General features: G+C 32.3%; 1 protein-coding gene across 1 annotated transcript; it reads left to right on the top strand.

Moving 5' to 3' along the window:
* Positions 1-346: 346 nt before the first annotated feature.
* On the top strand, positions 347-15849 carry LOC111701629 (uncharacterized; the record flags this gene model as incomplete). Its single annotated transcript, XM_023473002.1, has 9 exons — positions 347-397; positions 1463-1544; positions 4218-4813; positions 4895-5332; positions 5406-5477; positions 7136-7216; positions 8015-8136; positions 14002-14106; positions 15741-15849. Coding segments are annotated over exons 1-9 (1656 nt in total), but the record flags the coding sequence as incomplete, so codon positions are not given.
* Between the last annotated feature and the right edge of the window lie 2359 nt (positions 15850-18208).

Below are 18208 nucleotides of genomic sequence, written 5' to 3'. Positions count from 1 at the left end.
CTGAGGGAGGGGTGGTTGCTCTCAGAGTATGTCAATCACTGAATATATCATTCCTGAGGGAGGGGTGACTGTTCTCAGAGTATGTCCATCACTAAACATATCATCCCTGAAGGAGGAGTGGTTGCTCTCAGAGTATGTCAATCACTGAATATATCATCCCTGAGGGAGGGGTGGTTGCTCTCAGAGTATGTCAAAAACTTAATATATCATCCCTGAGGGAAGGGTGGTTGCTCTCAGAGTATGTCAAACACTGAATATATCATCCCTGAGGGAGGGGTGGTTGCTCTCAGAGTATGTCAATCACTGAATATATCATCCCTGAGGGAGGGGAGGCTGCTCTTAGGGTATGTCAATCACTGAATATATCATCCCTGAGGGAGGGGAGGCTGCTCTTAGGGTATGTCAATCACTGAATATATCATCCCTTATGTTTTTATATGTTTGTTTTTTTATATGTTTTGTATATTGATATGTTTTGTATTTTAAAATGTTTTGTATATTAATCTGTTTTGTATTTGATATTTTTTGTATATTGATATGTTTTGTATATTGATATGTTTTGTATATTGATATGTTTTGTATTTTGATAGGTTTTGTATTTTGATAGGTTTTGTTTGAATATGTTTCGTTGGGATTTGTTTCGTAATGAAATGTTTTGTATGTGCTCCGTCTTTTATGTGTCCTTATTATATTAATCAAGTCAATCTGATATTTGTATCACTTTTTATTTCAGAATCTGTAAATTAAAGTTTACTTTAAGTTCCTCTGAGGTCTTGTGTTTCAAATTGTTTTATCATCTTAAATTGAAGGATGGTGTATTGTGTACAGTGTACAGTGAACAGTTTACTCACTATAATTGAAACCTGAAGAACAAACAATTAAACTGGATCCTTAGAGTTTGTAGATTACACCAACCATGTTTTTATTTATCTCAAGTATGGGGTCAGAAACCTTCAAACAGATTTTTAAAAATAGTTCATCGATTTAGCAGATTTAATTAATTTAGCAGATGTTAAAAAACCAGACCACAAAATAGACATTTTGGGAACTATCCGTAGGAAAAAAGTAGAAATAGATTAAAGGAGAGTTGTAAATAGAATAGAAAGACCAAAAGGAAATCAGATTTTGTCACAAATTCTGTTCTTGTTTATTCCTATATCTTTGCATCTTTGATATTTCAAGTAGAGGTTTGAAATATCTAAGGTTTTTTAAAGAAAGTTTTCGTTTGTGGCAAAAACTCAGTTTCTTTGAATTTAAAAATCTAGACGCTTTTCATCTTTGTTAGTTTTAGGTCTCGAAGTTTTTAATAAAATGTAAATTATGTGAAACTTCCAAGATCTTTAAATTTAAAATATGTTTCTAAAGCCTGGACTAAAATATTGGTTTAGGATCAAGATGGATAGATGAATCGACCCAAACAGACCTGAAATTCAATTCTCTTCACCTATTTAACTCTTTAAAGTTGAGAAGAGATGGTTCTAAAGATTTCATCTTAACGGAGACCAAATATGACGGATCCGTCAATACATCCACAATAGACTCAGGTTAAACTTGCGTTTTCATAAAATTGTCAAGATGTTATGTTATTTAAATTATGTAACCTCAGCGAAATTCTATATTTAAGATTTTGATTTCTAAATAACATTGCCCTGACTTCCTTTTATTAAGAAGTAAATGATTGATTTGTGTAGAATTAAAACCAGAAAAACAAATGTAAGGTCGTCTTCAGCATAAATTACCATTTATTGAGAACCAGAAACCGGATCATGTCGTCTTCTATTTCTATAATTATTGAATATTCAAGGATTTTGTATAATTCATTCATTCCACAGTTTTCTTGTTCTCATTGTACTTAACTAGTGATAACATTTTCATTGAAAAATAGTTTTGGGTATATGAATGAATATAAAAAAATATAAAATTTCTGAAATTGAGTTTTTGTCACAAACTCAAATTTTCTAATCCCTATATCTTAGAAACCTGATGGCAAATGCTTTTCAATTTTTAAACTTAGATTATTTGATCTAACAGAATTCATAGTTTTAGATATCAAAGGTCTACGATATTTTCTTGCAAAGATACAAAGTTCATAAAATCAGAGTTGGTGACAAAGACTGAAATAGTGAATACAAACCAGCTCAGAAAAATTCTGATTCGTGCATCAAAGTTTTTTTTTAACATATCCATATATAACATTTGCAACTTTAATTTTAAATTTTAATGTTCAAACTAAAAGCTTGTCTAGTATTTATTCTACGTTTAGTATTTCACAAAGGTTAAAAGTTAACCCCGGAGGGGAAAGTTTAAATTGGAAATTAGATTAAATTTGGCTGGTTTGCGACCCACCAGAATTTTAGAAAAGGTTAAATTTTATATTTTCCGTGAAAATATATTTGTTCAAGTCAAGTCAATTAGTTAATTTCCAAAATATATTTGTTCAAGTCAAGTCAATTAGTTAATTTCCAAAAACTTCCCAAAGCATGAAACATTTCGAAAATACAATAAAAATGTTTAAAGTTTTTTTGATCATTTTTCATTTTATTTATGCTTTTGTGAGCGCTTTTGATATCCAATATGGACATTTAAGGATCCATGCATGATCTATAATTATTGGTTATCCTGAAGGGTATATGAAAATGTAAATAAAGTAATCTGAAGGTCTGCATAAGATGAAGATGAATGCTAGTATTTAATACACAAAGTTCTCAGTTCTTATCACCATAACTCAATATTACTTATTCCATTACCTCAGGTTTTTTGCATCTTCTTCTTATTATTTTACCTTAATAAATTGTCATTGTGTTTTTGAAAGACTATACAGTGCCATAAACGATTTACAAAAAGCCAAGCACTGAAAAATATGAAATATGAACAATTTTGTGAATAGACTGACTTGCAGGTTAATAATACAGAAAATAAGTAACTCGGATGAGAAAATGGGGAGAATTGGGCCCGGACAAATAATTGTTGTGGTTTGTCATATTCAGTCTTCGTACGCATAAATATATTACCATAACCGTAATAGGGGGGCTTCTTTTATTTAATGATTTTACATGATGTAGAAGAAAAAATGAAAAATTAGACATTAAAGGAAAGTTTTATCCTTTTGATATTTTTTACCCAAAAATTCAGCAAGTATATTTCTTTAAAGATATTTGGCAATCCACACTATCTGACCTAAGAGGAGAAAAATTATATGAGGGAAAAATTAGACATCAAAAGGAATTTTTTTAAAACTTTTAATATTTTTTACCCAAAAATTCATCAAGTAAACCCCTTGATTTTTTGCCGCTCCACGTAAAAAACTTGAACATAAAAAGGGATGTTTTTATCCTTTTAGATACTTTAGATCCAAAGATTCAACAAATTAAACTAAAATTTGAGTTGAGGGAATTATTTCTAAACCAAGCAAAGTCTACGTATAAAAGAATAAGGTTCTTTAATATAAATAAAAAACTAATTAATATTTTTTCAAATAGGGGTTTTTATGGGGGGACAGAATTGTTATGCGCTAGTAATCTTGGTGTCTGATCCATCCGGTCTGGTCTCAAATTAATGATGTTATTCCAGATAGAAACATGATCAAATACCCGTGGAAAGCTACAAAAAAAATAATTTCACTCCATGATGCACAGATGACAATGTCCGATTCACAATGGTAGCATAGAAACTTTTTTTGTGAAAGGTATGGTCGTTCTTTTAGGTCTTAAAGGGTTTAATTCTAATAAATCATATAGGTTTTTTCTGCAGTAGAACAGTTTTTTTTAAAGAAACCACAAATGAAAATTGTAAAAAGGAATTGAGTTTTGTCACAAATTCTGATTTTTAAATCGCTATATCTTTGCAACTTGACGGTGTAAGCCTTTGATATTTCAAACTATTATTATTTGAACTAAAATAATTCATAGTTTGAAATATCTAAGGTCTCTAACATTAAAATGCAAGGATATAGGGATAAGAAAATCAGAATTTGTGACAAAACTCAATTCCTTTATACTAAATTCATACTTGAGCAGAAAAAGATTTGAATAGTACCTTTGTTAATCGGACATTTCCATCTTTCCATCCGTCACTTGAAATTACGTTTACAGTCCCGTTTACAGTCCCGTTTACAGTCCCGTTTACAGTCCCGTTTACAGTCCCGTTTACAGTCCCGTTTACAGTCCCTTAAAGTAAACTTTCAAAAACTTTACAATTAATTCTAAAATATTTTCTAGGTGTTGAAAGTTGGTGTACACAGTCCACACAAATAGAGGATAAACGGAACATATTTCTTGAGAATGAAGAAACGGAAAAAATAAAGGATCCTGACGAAGGATTAGAACTTGAAGTAGATAGTAAACAATATGAGCCACAAGATGGAGAACTGGATGGGTTAGATGACTGGGAAACTTCTTCAAACAAGAACCAGGTTTTAGAGTTAGGAGTTCTAGACAAGTTTCAACACAGTGGAAGCATCCAGGGAAAGGATTCATCATGGATACTGGAAAATGTTCCTGTTTATAGAGAAAATGTCCTTCTAGGTAAAAATATATTTGAAGAGACTCAATCTGCTACCAAAATACTCAAGAAGGTTCCACTTAAAACTGGAAGAGGTATAAAGGTGAAGGTTTCAGGCGTAAGAGAAATACCAGAGAAGATTCCAGGAGAAAGAGAGATACCGGAGAAGGTTTCAACAAAAACAAGAATATCTGAGAAGGCCCCAGATAGTAGAGAAATGCTGGAGAAGGGTCCAAGCGGTAGAGGAAACCCGGGAAAGGTTTCTACCGGCAATATATTAGTGGAGAAGCTTCCACCAGTTCTTAAGGAGATGGTTCCAGAAGATAAAATACTCTAGAAGGTTCCACCAGCAAGGAGTTTATTAAACAAGGTTTCAGAAAGAATTTACACTCAGGAAAGGGTTTCACCTGGTAGAGGTATATTGGAGACGGTTCCTTTTACTACAGAAATACGGGAGAAGGTTTCAAGCAATAAAGATCTATTGGAGAAAGTCTCTAAAGAACTAAATGAGAAGGTTCTATCTATTATTGATGTAGATGAGATGGTCCCAACAGGTAGAGAAATACACGAGAAGGGTCCTAATAATAAAATAAGACTGGAGAAGATTCCACCAATCTTTAAGGTAGGAGAGATGGTTTCTCTAGGTAAAGCTCAAGACAAGGTTTCCCCAGATTGTGGTATAAAATCTTCATTCAATCCTGAGATCTTTGAGTCCAAAGAACCCCTGATGAAGGTTCCATTAAACCTAAAAGGTGACAAAAAGAAATCTCTGCAGCAAGGAAATTCAGGCTGGGGAATTCTTAACAGGGTTTCACGACAGAGAAAAGCAAAGGTAAAAAAACGAAAAACAAATATTCAAAACCAAAAGTTTTTGGAGAGTTTAGCAATGACTTTCTTGGTTTCAGGAATCTTGGAATGATTTGAGAACTCAGCTGATTAAACAACAGGTTGACAAGGATGGGACAGTTTATGTTCAGGTTTGGAAAAAGCTTTAAAAATGATCCATTGAACCTAAAATAATTCAAAAAAAAACATGGGATTTAAGTATAACTTGAAAACCACCCAGAACCAATGTAAAAGCTTGATTTTAGTTTAATAAGTGATATAATTAGGATAAATTAAGTGGGAATAAAATTGAAAAAAAAAGAATTTCAAACACTTCAGCATTAGAAAGTTTATTGCTCACACAATATTTTCCCACTAGGATTCAAACAATATTCAAAACAATATTTCAAGTACATCTACTAGTGAGAGATTCGTGAAATCATATTTTTATATAATAATTAGTAAAAAAAGATAAGAAAATTTTGAAATGGAATCAAGTCTTTGCCACAAACTCTGATATCCTAATCCCTCTATCTTAGTAACCCAATGTCGTAGACCTTAAATATTATAAACAATGAATTCTGGTTGAAATATGAAGAAGAAGGGATTGGAAAAATTTAGTTTGTCGCAATAACTCAACTCTTTTGAGAAATTAGAAAAATGAAATGGATAGATTGTGGACACGTACCGGGTGTTTAACAAGTCTGTTTAAATAAGCTCAAGACCACAGCGTTCATGTAAAAATGCACAATGGGATAAAGAAAAGAAAATAGTTGTATTTCAATGATTTTTGAGACTACGTTCTAACCGTGATCACTCCCTGGAACATATTTCCATCTCATTTAATTGATGATCTCGAACTATACAGGTGTATATTTAGTTAATCCGCTCCGTGCTACCTTTATACAGGCTGTCAGGCAGTCCGGATCAACACTCCATCCTATATAATTGATCCATGGTTGAAATCCGGTCCGTGCTACCTATATACAGTCCGTCAGGCAGTCCGGGTCAACACTCCATCCTGTATAGTTGATCCATGGTTGAAATCCGGTCCGTGCTACCCATATACAGGCCGTCAGGCAGTCCGGGTCAACACTCCATCCTGTATAATTGATCCATGGTTGAAATCCGGTCCGTGCTACCTATATACAGGATGTCAGGCAGTCCGGGTCAACACTCGACATCCTGTATAGTTGATCCATGGTTGAAATCCGGTCCTTGCTACCTATATACAGGCCGTCAGGCAGTTCGGATCAACACTCCTTCCTGTATAGATGATCCATGGTTGAAATCCGGTCCGTGCTACCTATATACAGGCCGTCAGGCAGTCCGGGTCAACACTCCATTCTGTGTAGTTGATCCATGGTTGAAATCCGGTCCGTGCTACCTTTATACAGGCCGTCAGGCAGTTCGGGTCAACACTCCATCCTGTATAGTTGATCCATGGTTGAAATCGTTACTAAATCTCCATATTTTTCTAAACATGTATTATTGCTTCATTATTATCATTTTGTCTTATCTATTCCATCGTGATGGTAAATATGTTTTTCTTTTTTAGAATTTCATTTTTTCTATGTCAACCGAATCTATCTGCAACCTAACTTTTGCATTTGCAAAGATGTGTATACAAGATCAAATCTATTTTTCTTAGAAATATGCTATTTTGTGCAAAAGTTTATATTTCCAGGAGGCATGAAACGGTTTTCTTTTCCAGAAAAATAACCCAATTATTTTACCATTCTTCGTCCGGCAATTGTCCTGGCAATCATTTTATCTTTTTTTCGGTATTTTCTTTTTTCTATTTTCTCAGGGTGAAAAGTACACCGTACTCAGCTCACTGGGAGAGGGAGGATATGCTAAGGTGTACAGTGCATTTGGTCAGGATAAAAAGGTTGCATTAATAATGATTTTGTTTAATTAAAAATGAATTAAAAGTCCAATTAAGTCCAAAATACACAGGAAATCCCCAAATTACAATCAGCATTTTAAAAATCATTATTGAAAAATGTACTGCAAAATACACTGTAAATTGTGATGAACATAAAACGTACTGCAGGATAGATTACACCGATAAATTTTACTTTTTTTGTGAACAAAATTGTCCGTGAATTTTCAACCTTTCCGTTCGTTAACGGAACATTGCCTAAAATACTACCATCCAGGAAACTAGATTTTAGATCTTGATTCACAAAATTTCCGAAAATTTTCAGAATAAGCTCTTTGACGTAATTTTACTTTGACTTAAAAAAATTCCTGTCCTCTAGCGGTATATTTTCCATTATTTTTCAAAAACTTCCGTTTGTTAACGGAATTTCCCTCTAATTTTTAATAACTTCATTCTTTAACGGAAGTTTTTACATTAATTTTCAAAACTTTCCGTTCATCAACAAAAGTTTCCGTTCATCAACAAAACTTTCCGTTCATCAACAAAACTTTCCTTTTCTTTAACAAAAGCTTCCGTTAATTTTCAAAAACGGCCGTTACTTCACGGAATTTTCGGATAATTTTCAAAATCTTTCGCTCCTTTCGGTATTTTCTGTTAATTTTCACAAACTTCCGTTTCTTAGCAAAACTTTCAGTTGATTTTTAAAAACGTCCGTACGTCAACGGAGTCTTTTTCTTAACTTTCAAAAAGTTCTATCCGTTAACAGGCCATTTCCATCCCTTTTGTAGTATGCACACTGTTCAGGTTATTGCTCTGAAGGTTTGTAACCTGGTTGAAGAGAATGGAAGGATAAATATAAACCTGGAAAACGAATCTAGAATTCTAAACAAACTCAACAATACAAACCATGTTATTAGATTACTAAGGTTAGTACAATTGTCTATAGAAGTGGTATTGGCGCTATGTTAAATTCGGCGGTGGACGATCGCATAGTTGAATCTTCTGTTGTAATATTTACATCTGATAAGTACTCAACAGAAAGTCCAAATCAGTAAAAATGGAATGTTTAAACTATTATCATATAATCCTAATATTAATAGTACTTACTATCCGGCTTACCGCAGGTTCTGCCTTTTTTATATGAAAAGTGAAATTTAGTGTAAAACTACAATTGCATTTCGTTGCAATGGTTCCGTATACTTCAAGCGTATTTCTGCCACAATTCCGCTAAAACCTTTTGGACTCTTAAACTCGTTTTACAAAAACAGGTATCTTGAAAATAATAACTCAATATTATATAAAAAAAAATATTACACATTTTTTATATTGTCATAGAGACTGCAAAACAATTCATATCGAGGAATACTCTTATCTCTCCTTTATTTGAACTTATATGAACTCTACTCTACTCTGTGCTTAAAACTTTATTAAAAATTTATCAATAATTGTTATCTATTTAAGTTCCTTTTTAACCCAAACCTATAAATTTTATCTCTTTTCAGCTTTTATAATTTCAGTATCAGATAGTTTATATTATATTGACTGTAAATAGTTGGAAATTTATCATTTTATCTTCTGTTTTACTATTTACTCTTCAGAAATAAAAGAGGGGGTCAACCTGAGTTCAAAATGTAAAAAATCTAAATCCGTGACTGAGGGAGTCCGGAGAAAATCCGCACTTAAGATTTGGAGAAATTCAGGTTTCAGTCCTGATTTCACAGATACTTTAAAGTTCAATATATTCTCGCAGGACTATTTTAGAACAAATATATATAGGTATTAGGTACGACCTTAATTATTTTTGCCGTATTTTGGGGGTAATAAAATCTATGTTTCGTCTTAAACGCCTCTAAATGGCAGTTTCTGCGCTACGCTTAAAAAACTTAGATTACAAGAAGAAGAAAAACAATTTATAAACACGTTCTTTGTATTTTATCAAACAAATGAAGAAACAAATTAAATATATTTCTCTTTTATAATGCAGAAATGTTAACAAAAATAAGAAGTGTCTGAGGTTATATGATCAGAAAGTGTTCTTTAGTTTTTTCAGATATCCAAGATTATGTATCCGGTCCAACCTTTCAGAGAATGCCAGAACTTTCAAAAATCTTGATGAGTTGACTTGATCCGCGGTTAATATGATGAATTCCAAGGTTTAGATGATAAATTTACAGATTTAGATGGTAAACTCCATGTTTCAGGTGATAAAATACATAGTACATGGTTTGAATGAAAATCTTCATGGTTTAAATGATAAAGACCATGGTTTGAATAAAAATCTTCATGGTTTAGATGAATACTCTATACCTTGAATGAAAATCTTCATGGTTTAAATGATAAAAACCATGGTTTAGATGAATTCTCTATGCATCTATATATAAATTTGGCTTGTTTGTCTGTCTGTTTGTTTGTCTGTTTGTTTGTTTGTATCCAATAAACGTCAAAACGGCTGAACCGATCGGGCCCAAATTTTTTGTGGGACATCTAGGGAGCCCAGGGAAGGTTTATGAATCATCAAAATTTCAAATATTTGTCTCTATCAAAATTCGATCGTCATTAAATTTTTTAAAATTTTGAAAATCCGCGAAATTTTTTGTAAAAATCCGCGAATTATTTTTGTTTAGTTTTACGATGTACACAAAGAGAACATGTTTACAATTAATTTAGAAGATGGGCGCGAAGCGCCCTCTAAGGCTAGAAAGAAGGGCGCGAAGCGCCTTGAATTTCTAGTTAAATAGAAAACTCCATGGTTTAAATGATAAAGACCATGGTTTAGATGAAAAACTTCATGTTTTAGATGAATACTCTATGCTTTCAATGGAAATCTTCATGGTTTAAACGATAAACATTATGGTTTAGATGAAAAACTTCATGGTTTGGATGAATACTCTATGCATTGAATGGAAATCTTCATGGTTTAAATGATAAAGACCATGGTTTAGATAAAAAACTTCATGGTTTAGATGAATACTCTATGCATTGAATGAAAAACTCAGTGATTTAAATGAAAAGGCCATGGTTCAGATGATAAACTCCATGGTTTAGATGAAAAAATCCATGGTTCAAACGAAAACTTTTTGGTTTAAATAAAAAACTCCACGGTTTAAACAAAAACTTGATGGTTCAGGAGATAAACTCCAAGGTTTAGATGATCAACCCAACAATTCAGGTGATATACTCCAAGGTTCAGGATATAAACTCCAAGGTTTAGATGATAAACCCAACAATTCAGGTGATATAATCTTAGGTTAGAAAATACACTTCTAGGTATAGATGAAATATTCCATGGTAAGGCTATTTAAGTCAAAGGTTCAAGCGATGAAGTCAATGGTTTAGATGATTAACTCTACAGATCATAAACTACATAGTTCAGGTGATAAACTTCATGGTTTAGGGGATAAACTACCATGGTTTGAATGAAAATTGCATTGTTTTAGTGATAAATTCCAAAGTTCAGATGATAAACTCCATGATTCAGGGGATGAACTCGGATTAAATCCATAGTTCAGGTTATGTAAATTCCATCTTTGGGATTCTTGGTAGGTATGTCTTGAATAAGGTTTTTTAAGAACATGTCTTGGTGTAGTTTATCACCTGGATCCATGGAATCAATCATGTAAACCTAAAATTTATCATCTGAACCTAGAAATTTATCATCTGAACCTAGATGTTTATCATCTAAACCTGGAAGTTTATCATCTGAACCTAGAAGTTAATCATCTGAACCTAGAAGTTTATCATCTTAACCTAGAAGTTAATCATCTGAACCTAGAAGTTTATCATCTGAACCTAGATGTTTATCATCTAAACCTAGAAGTTTATCATCTGAACCTAGAAGTTTATCATCTGAACCTAGAAGATAATCATCTGAACCTAGATGTTTTTCATCTAAACCTAGAAGTTTATCATCTGAACCTAGAAGTTTATCATCTGAACCTAGAAGTTTATCATCTGAACCAAGAAGTTTATCACCTAAACAACGGATCTAAAGTCAACTCATCAGGATTTTAACAAGTTCTGGCATTCTCTGGAAGGTTGGGCCTGATAAATCATGGTCTAATCAAACTTCTGAGATATTACTGGTAAAAATTCTACAAAAAAAAGAGATTGAAAGAGCTTAGCGCAAAAACAGTCATAGAGTCGTTTAAGATGAAATATCAAGTTTTATGACAAATGTGGCAAAAATAACAAGGGTTGTACTTTTGTATGTTTTTCCTAAAATAGTCGTGTCCGATCACATTGAACTTTAAAGTATCTGTCAAATCGGGACTGAAACCTGAATTTCTCAAAAAAAATCTTTAAAAAGGAATTTTTTCATGATTCCCTTTTTATTATTATTATTATTTACATTTTGAACGCAGGTTGACCCCTCTTTAGCATAGAATTAATTTAATCTCTGAGCAAAAACATTCATGTCTTGAAAAGGTCTTGAAAGGGTCTTGAAAGGGTCTAGAAAGGGTCTTGAAATGGTCTTGAAAGGGTCTTGGAAGGGTCTAGTAAGGGTCTTGAAAGGGTCTTATAGGGTCTTGAAAGGGTCTAGAAAGGGTCTTGAAAAGGTCTAGAAAGGGTCATGAAAGGGTCTTGAAAGGGTCTTGAAAGGGTCTAGAAAGGGTCTTGAAAGTGTCTAGAAAGGGTCTTGAAAGGGTCTAGAAAGGGTCTTGAAAGGGCCTTGAAAGGGTCTTGAAAGGGCCTTGAAAGGGTCTTGGAAGGGTCATGAAAAGGTCTTGAAAGGGTCTTGAAAGGGTCTTGAAAGGGCCTTGAAAGGGTCTTGAAAGGGCCTTGAAAGGGTCTTGGAAGGGTCATGAAAGGGTCTTGAAAGGGTCTTGAAAGGGTCTAGAAAGGGTGTTGAAAGGGTCTCGAAAGGTTCTTGGAAGGGTCGTGAAAGGGTCTTGGAAGGGTCATGAATGGGTCTTGAAAGGGTCTTGAAAGGGTCTTGAAAGGGTCTTGGAAGGGTCGTGAAAGAGTCTTGAAAGGTTCGTGAAAGGGTCTTGAAAGGGACGTGAAAGGGTCTTGAAAGGGCCTCACTATGAAGTGAGAATTATGGACATGTTCAATACTCTTTATTTATAAAAGAGAATGCCCAATTAAAACCTTTAAACATTTAAAGGCTTAATATTTTGGAAGATATCATTGTTTTTTAACTTGAAAAGTGATTAATTGTTAAGATTTTCACTATTTTTTCTATTTCTCTAGTAAGTAGTCCACATGTTGCTATTACAGAGAATTTCACGTTTAATTAAATGTTTTCCTTAATATTATGATCTGTATTTGATATAACTTTTTATTCATTGTTTAAATTTGTCCATGTCCGTAATAAAGAAGTCCTTTAAGACGCACAATTCTATTCTTTTATTAGGTTATTATTTGACTTTTATACAATTGTTAAATTCAAACTTTAAGAATATACAACAACAATAGATCCTATAATCCTCAGTATTAAAGTATAAAATTTTAATCTTACGCCTGCTGGACTTTATTTGTTTATGCAAACTTTACAGGTTTGGATTATAATCATTTATAACAACTTTAAGTGAATTTAAGGAAAGTTTACTTTACCAATGGTTCCACCTTTCCCTAGACCAATTTTGGCAAAATCGGTCGAAGGAACCCGTGGTTAAGTAAAATTAATTCACCAAAAAGTAGCTGTACAAAATTTTATTGTCTTTTAAGATAAAGAATGCTCCAATTTTTTCACGAAAACTTGTTGTTATTTTACTTAATTGGTCCAAGGGATGTTAAGCTACTTAACGTCCCTCTGTTGTGGGAATCATAGGTCGGTATTGTTGATCAAAACCCAATATTCCTCTTTATAACGAAACTGGGACGGGACGGGACCGGGATCACATTCTTCATCTTGATCTGTTATTAATCAATAGATTAATGTATAGATTAATTAAACCTATAGAGTCCGAATTTAATGAATTTGAGCCGCGTCTCAAAACCGCCAAAAACCTGTTTTAATTGAGCGCAAGCTTAAATTTTTAAACATTGAATACAATTTTAAGTGGGACCAACCACATTTGAGCCGCCTCTGAAAGTAATTGAGTTTTTGTCACAAATTCAAATTTTCTAATGCTTATATCTTGCCAACCTAATGGTGTAAATCTTTTATATTTCAAACTTAGATCACTTGAACTAACACAATTCATAGTTTGAAATATCTCAGGTCTACGACATTGGGTTCTAAAGATATAGAAAGTAAAAAATCAGAATTTGTGGCAAAGACTCAATTCCTTTAAGCCGCGGCTCAAATTCTTTAAATTCGGCCTCAGATTAATTAAATCTATAGATTAATTAAATCTAAAGGCTAATTTAATCTTCATTCAATATCATGCTAAGTACTAATCAGATATACCAAAAACAACTGTTTAGAAACCAGAGAATTCTACCATTGCAGGAACATTGCGGGAAATTGCGAATATCCGAAATCAAGATACTATTGCATAAAATTCAAAAGTGCATATTGAGTGAATATTGAGAGCAAGTGATCAGGACTTTTAAATCAAATCAAATCAAATTAAATATATATATATTTGTCTATACATATAGAAAATCAAATATTTTAAAACGTATTTATGAAACATATTTATGGGTATCGCAACACAAAAAATCCCATTTAAGGACACATAAGAAATAAATCAGTTATATAGCATATATAGATAACAAGGCGACTTTAAACATTCCACTGTTTCTGGTCTCCGCGAAGTAACTAGGAAAATTATTTGTTTTTAAAAAATATTAATGTTTACGTATTCTCTAAAATAATTTTTGAACTGTATCTCACCCTGTAGGTTCGAGCACAGTGGGGATTTACTAAAGATGGTTCTAGAGTTAGGGCAGGTCAGCTTACTCACCTGGAGACAGAATACAGAGAACCTACTCCCAGCACATCTCAAGTAAGGAATTGAGTATTTGTCACAAACTTAAATTTTATAATCCTTATATCTTTGGAAACCTGATGGTGTACATCTTTGAAATTTCAAGGTGAGACTATTTGGTCTAACATAATTCATAGTTTAAAATATCTAAGGTCTACGACATTGGGTTGCAGATAGAAAATCAGAGTAATTTGACAAAGACTTAATAACTTATTCAAAGAATGTCATGAAAGTTTACAAAAGTACCATTATATCTATATATAATTGATAAGGATGGCATGCTTTTCTGCTGGAGATAATTTAGGGTCTTTTAAATCAACTCTTTATTCATGATTTTGTGTTTTCTAATATTTTTCTTCAGAAATAATTAAAAGTTCTTGAATGAATTAAGATTTTCATTAAAAAGTCCATTTATGACAACTTTGTTTATTATTTAAATAAGATAATGTTAAATTTTATAATAATTTGCTGGTATGATCATTTCAGAAGGATTTAATTTAAATGTACTAGAAAACCAAGATAAATCATTTGCAAAACAGTTTCGAGGATCTATGCAAATATATGGTTTTATTTTTGCAAACTTAGAGTTTATTGTTTATTTTGATATATTTTAGGTTTGAAAATATTTACATAAATCACTGAAGGAAATATTTTCCATGGTTTCAAATAATAAAATTAAAGAGCGATGATTTTGTATTCCTTTATATTCATAAATTGATTTAATTATACAAAATACATATCAATGATCTAATTGGCAAAATTGTTATTAACAGAACATAATATATGATTGAAATATTTTAAACTTAAATATATAAATTTCGAATTTTATATTAAGCGACTCGTAGATTTTTACAACTGAAAAAAACTTTTCTACAAGGATTTAGATCGCATACTTTCGATTACGATTTGACCTATTTAACAAAAAAGTTTTTGTCACACAGTCTAATTTTCTTAGCCCTAAATTTGTTCAGCCCGATATCGTAGACCTTTGACATTTCAAACTATGAATTCTGCTAGGTAAAGTATATAATATAATATAGGTTTCAAAGATAAATGGATTAGAAGATTTAAGTTTGCAGCAAAAACGCAGTTTCGTTTTCGCCTTTTATTTTATATTTTTTGTCAGCGGATGCGTTTTCATTGAACAAATGGCCAACTCGGTAAGTTCAAAGATTGTTAAATTGTAGAACAAAACCAAAACCAAAACCAAAACTAAAACTAAAACCAAAACCAAAATCAAAACCAAAACCAAAACCAAAACCAAAACTAAAACTAAAACCAAAACCAAAACCAAAACCAAAACCAAAACCAAAACCAACCAAAACCAACCAAAACCAAAACCAAAACCAAAACCCAAAACCAACCAAAACCAACCAAAACCAAAACCAAAACCAACCAAAACCAAAACCAAAACCAAAACTAACCAAAACCAACCAAAACCAAAACCAAAACCAAAACAAAACCAACCAAAACGCGATTGAATTCAATTAGTTGACATTTTGAAGAGGAAAAATAAAAATAAAATTTGTACAGTGAAGATATACCAAGGTGGGCAGGGTTCTCAGGATATAACTGTTGTGAATCGTTTATGGTACCTCTTATTCGTAGCTATGAGTTAAGTTGACAATAATGTTGATACATGTTTTGTTTAGAATATTCTGGGATGAAGCAGTGACTGGTATTTCAGAAATACATTCTTTCAACATTATTCATATGGATGTTAAACCAGATAACTTCATTCTCGTCAATGGAGTTGTAAAGGTTTGACCCCCCCCCCCCTTCTCCCAAAAAAAATTCCGAACGGGTTGGGGGGGGGGGGGGGTCTGACCTTCGTAACAATTTTTGTAAATTAAAAAAAAGGAATAGATGAACTTATTATGAAAACGGGATTTTAAACTAAAGTTTACAAGGCCCTTCCGGATTTAAACAAAATTCTTAAAAAATTATTTAAAGGTCTACATTCTACCCGTTGCACGCAAACTTAACTAAAGAGAGGTAATTATGCCCTGACGCCGAATTTAAAGAATTTGGGTTACGTATCAAATATGAGACGAGGTTCAAACATGGTTGGTTCCACTTGAAATTGTATTTAAGTTTTAAGATTTTGCCGGGGCTCAATTGGAACCGGTTTTTGGGGGATCAGTGACGCGAATAATAAATTTTTAATTCGGCCTCAGGATGTATCAGAATTTACTCAAGTTTTGATTTGGTATTAAACTTTTAAACTCTGATTTTAACTAGTGAACTAAAAAAGGATAAAAGAAACTACGAAATTGCATACAGTGTGGCATGGTTTGATATATTTGCCGCATTTTCGTATTTTCTTTTTCATCCTTTTTTAACTCACTATATATAATTATAATAAAAATATGCAAAATTGAGTAAAAAAATAGGCGACATTGAGCATTACTCATTTAATAATATATTTGGCATTACAGTTATTACATGTTATTATCGAATTCTTCAACATATAAATATTCATTTTTATATTTAAAAGTTCTCGTCAAACTTTCCGCGCATGCTCCAATGATACCTGAAAATATTTATATTGACTGAACCTCCTTCACTTTCCTACCACACTTTCTTTATTCTGTTGACTTGGGTTGAAAATTAAATTAGTGGTTATTTCAAATAAATTTAAAATATTGTAGAGGAGTTAGAATTGTCAAAGGATTGAATCCGGATAAAAAGATAAAAGGCTTGAAAGTTGAAGTAATAAATGTCCGAGGATTAAATGTAGAACTAGAGATGGCCGCGCTCGTTTTTTTATTCGTTCGTTGATCGTCCATTAACAAACCATCTCGTTGAATTCGTTCGTTTTCGTTTTTCGTTCATTTTTCATATAATTTCTTCGTTATTTGATCATTCTTTCAGTTAAATCGTTTTTAATTTTGTTCAAACGACCTTCAGTAACGGTTCCATACAATTTAAAAGTTCGTTAAAGATTTAAAAACGTTCAAATTTTTTATTTGTTTGGAAAATGACCAATATTTTTGAAAAATTCTTCTAACATTCCAATCTGATATTTCATTGTTCGTTAATTGTTCTAAATGAAACCATCGTTAACAAAAATTTGTATTCGTACAAAAAATAATGCCTATCTCTTTTTAGAACCCCGCCTCCTTGTTTTGACAGGAAAGGTGTAATATTCTGTATAAAGTGAAGCTAACCTTTAATTGTATTATATTGTATAATACTTCCACAGTATTTGCATAATTTACTGAGAGCTCTTATTCTAATTACAAGAATGGGGGGGATATGAGGGGGTAAAAGGGGGGTTAGGATGAGGAGGGGGGTTTAAGAGAGAGGGGAGGGGGTGTCAGTAAACAAACATGAATAGTTAAGTAATTTAGACTTTTTAGTGTAACTGTAAATGCATAGAGTGGCATTTCCGATTCAAATGGTACCCTCTAAACTTATTTATCATAATCAAGGTTGAATGAGAAATTCTGTTTTTAGTCAAAAATTGATTATTTCATTTTTTGGTTTTCTTGTTAAAAGTCCTTGCAAATTTTCTGCAGCAAATATACGATGAAGAAAATTGTCAGAATTGAAAAATGACGATATCATCCTTATTGGAACTGAAATAAAGGTTTTAAGTGAACCATTATCAATCTAATATGCTACTCTAGAAATAAAGGTTTAAAAGAAACCATTATCAATCTGCTATGCTACTCTAGAAATAAAGGTTTAAAGGGAACCATTATCAATCTGATATGCTACTCTATAAATAAAGTTTTAAAGGGAACCATTATCAATCTAATATGCTACTCTAGAAATATAGGTTTAAAGGGAACTATTATCAATCTGATATGCTACTCTAGAAATAAAGGTTTAAAGGGAACCATTATCAATCTAATATGCTACTCTAGAAATAAAGTTTTAAAGAGAACCATTATTAATCTGATATGCTACTCTAGAAATAAAGGTTTAAAGGGAACCATTATCAATCTAATGTGCTACTCTAGAAATAAAGTTTTAAAGAGAACCATTATTAATCTGATATGCTACTCTAGAAATAAAGGTTTAAAGAGAACCAGTATCAATCTGATATGCTACTCTAGAAATAAAGGTTTAAAGGGAACCATTATCAATCTAATATGCTACTCTAGAAATAACG

The sequence above is a fragment of the Eurytemora carolleeae genome, unplaced genomic scaffold (assembly GCF_000591075.1).
Source record: "Eurytemora carolleeae unplaced genomic scaffold, Eaff_2.0 scaffold355, whole genome shotgun sequence".
Taxonomy (NCBI): Eukaryota; Metazoa; Arthropoda; class Copepoda; order Calanoida; family Temoridae; genus Eurytemora; species Eurytemora carolleeae.
The sequence above is the reverse complement of the archived record's forward strand: the minus strand, read 5'-3'. Positions and strand labels throughout refer to the sequence as shown.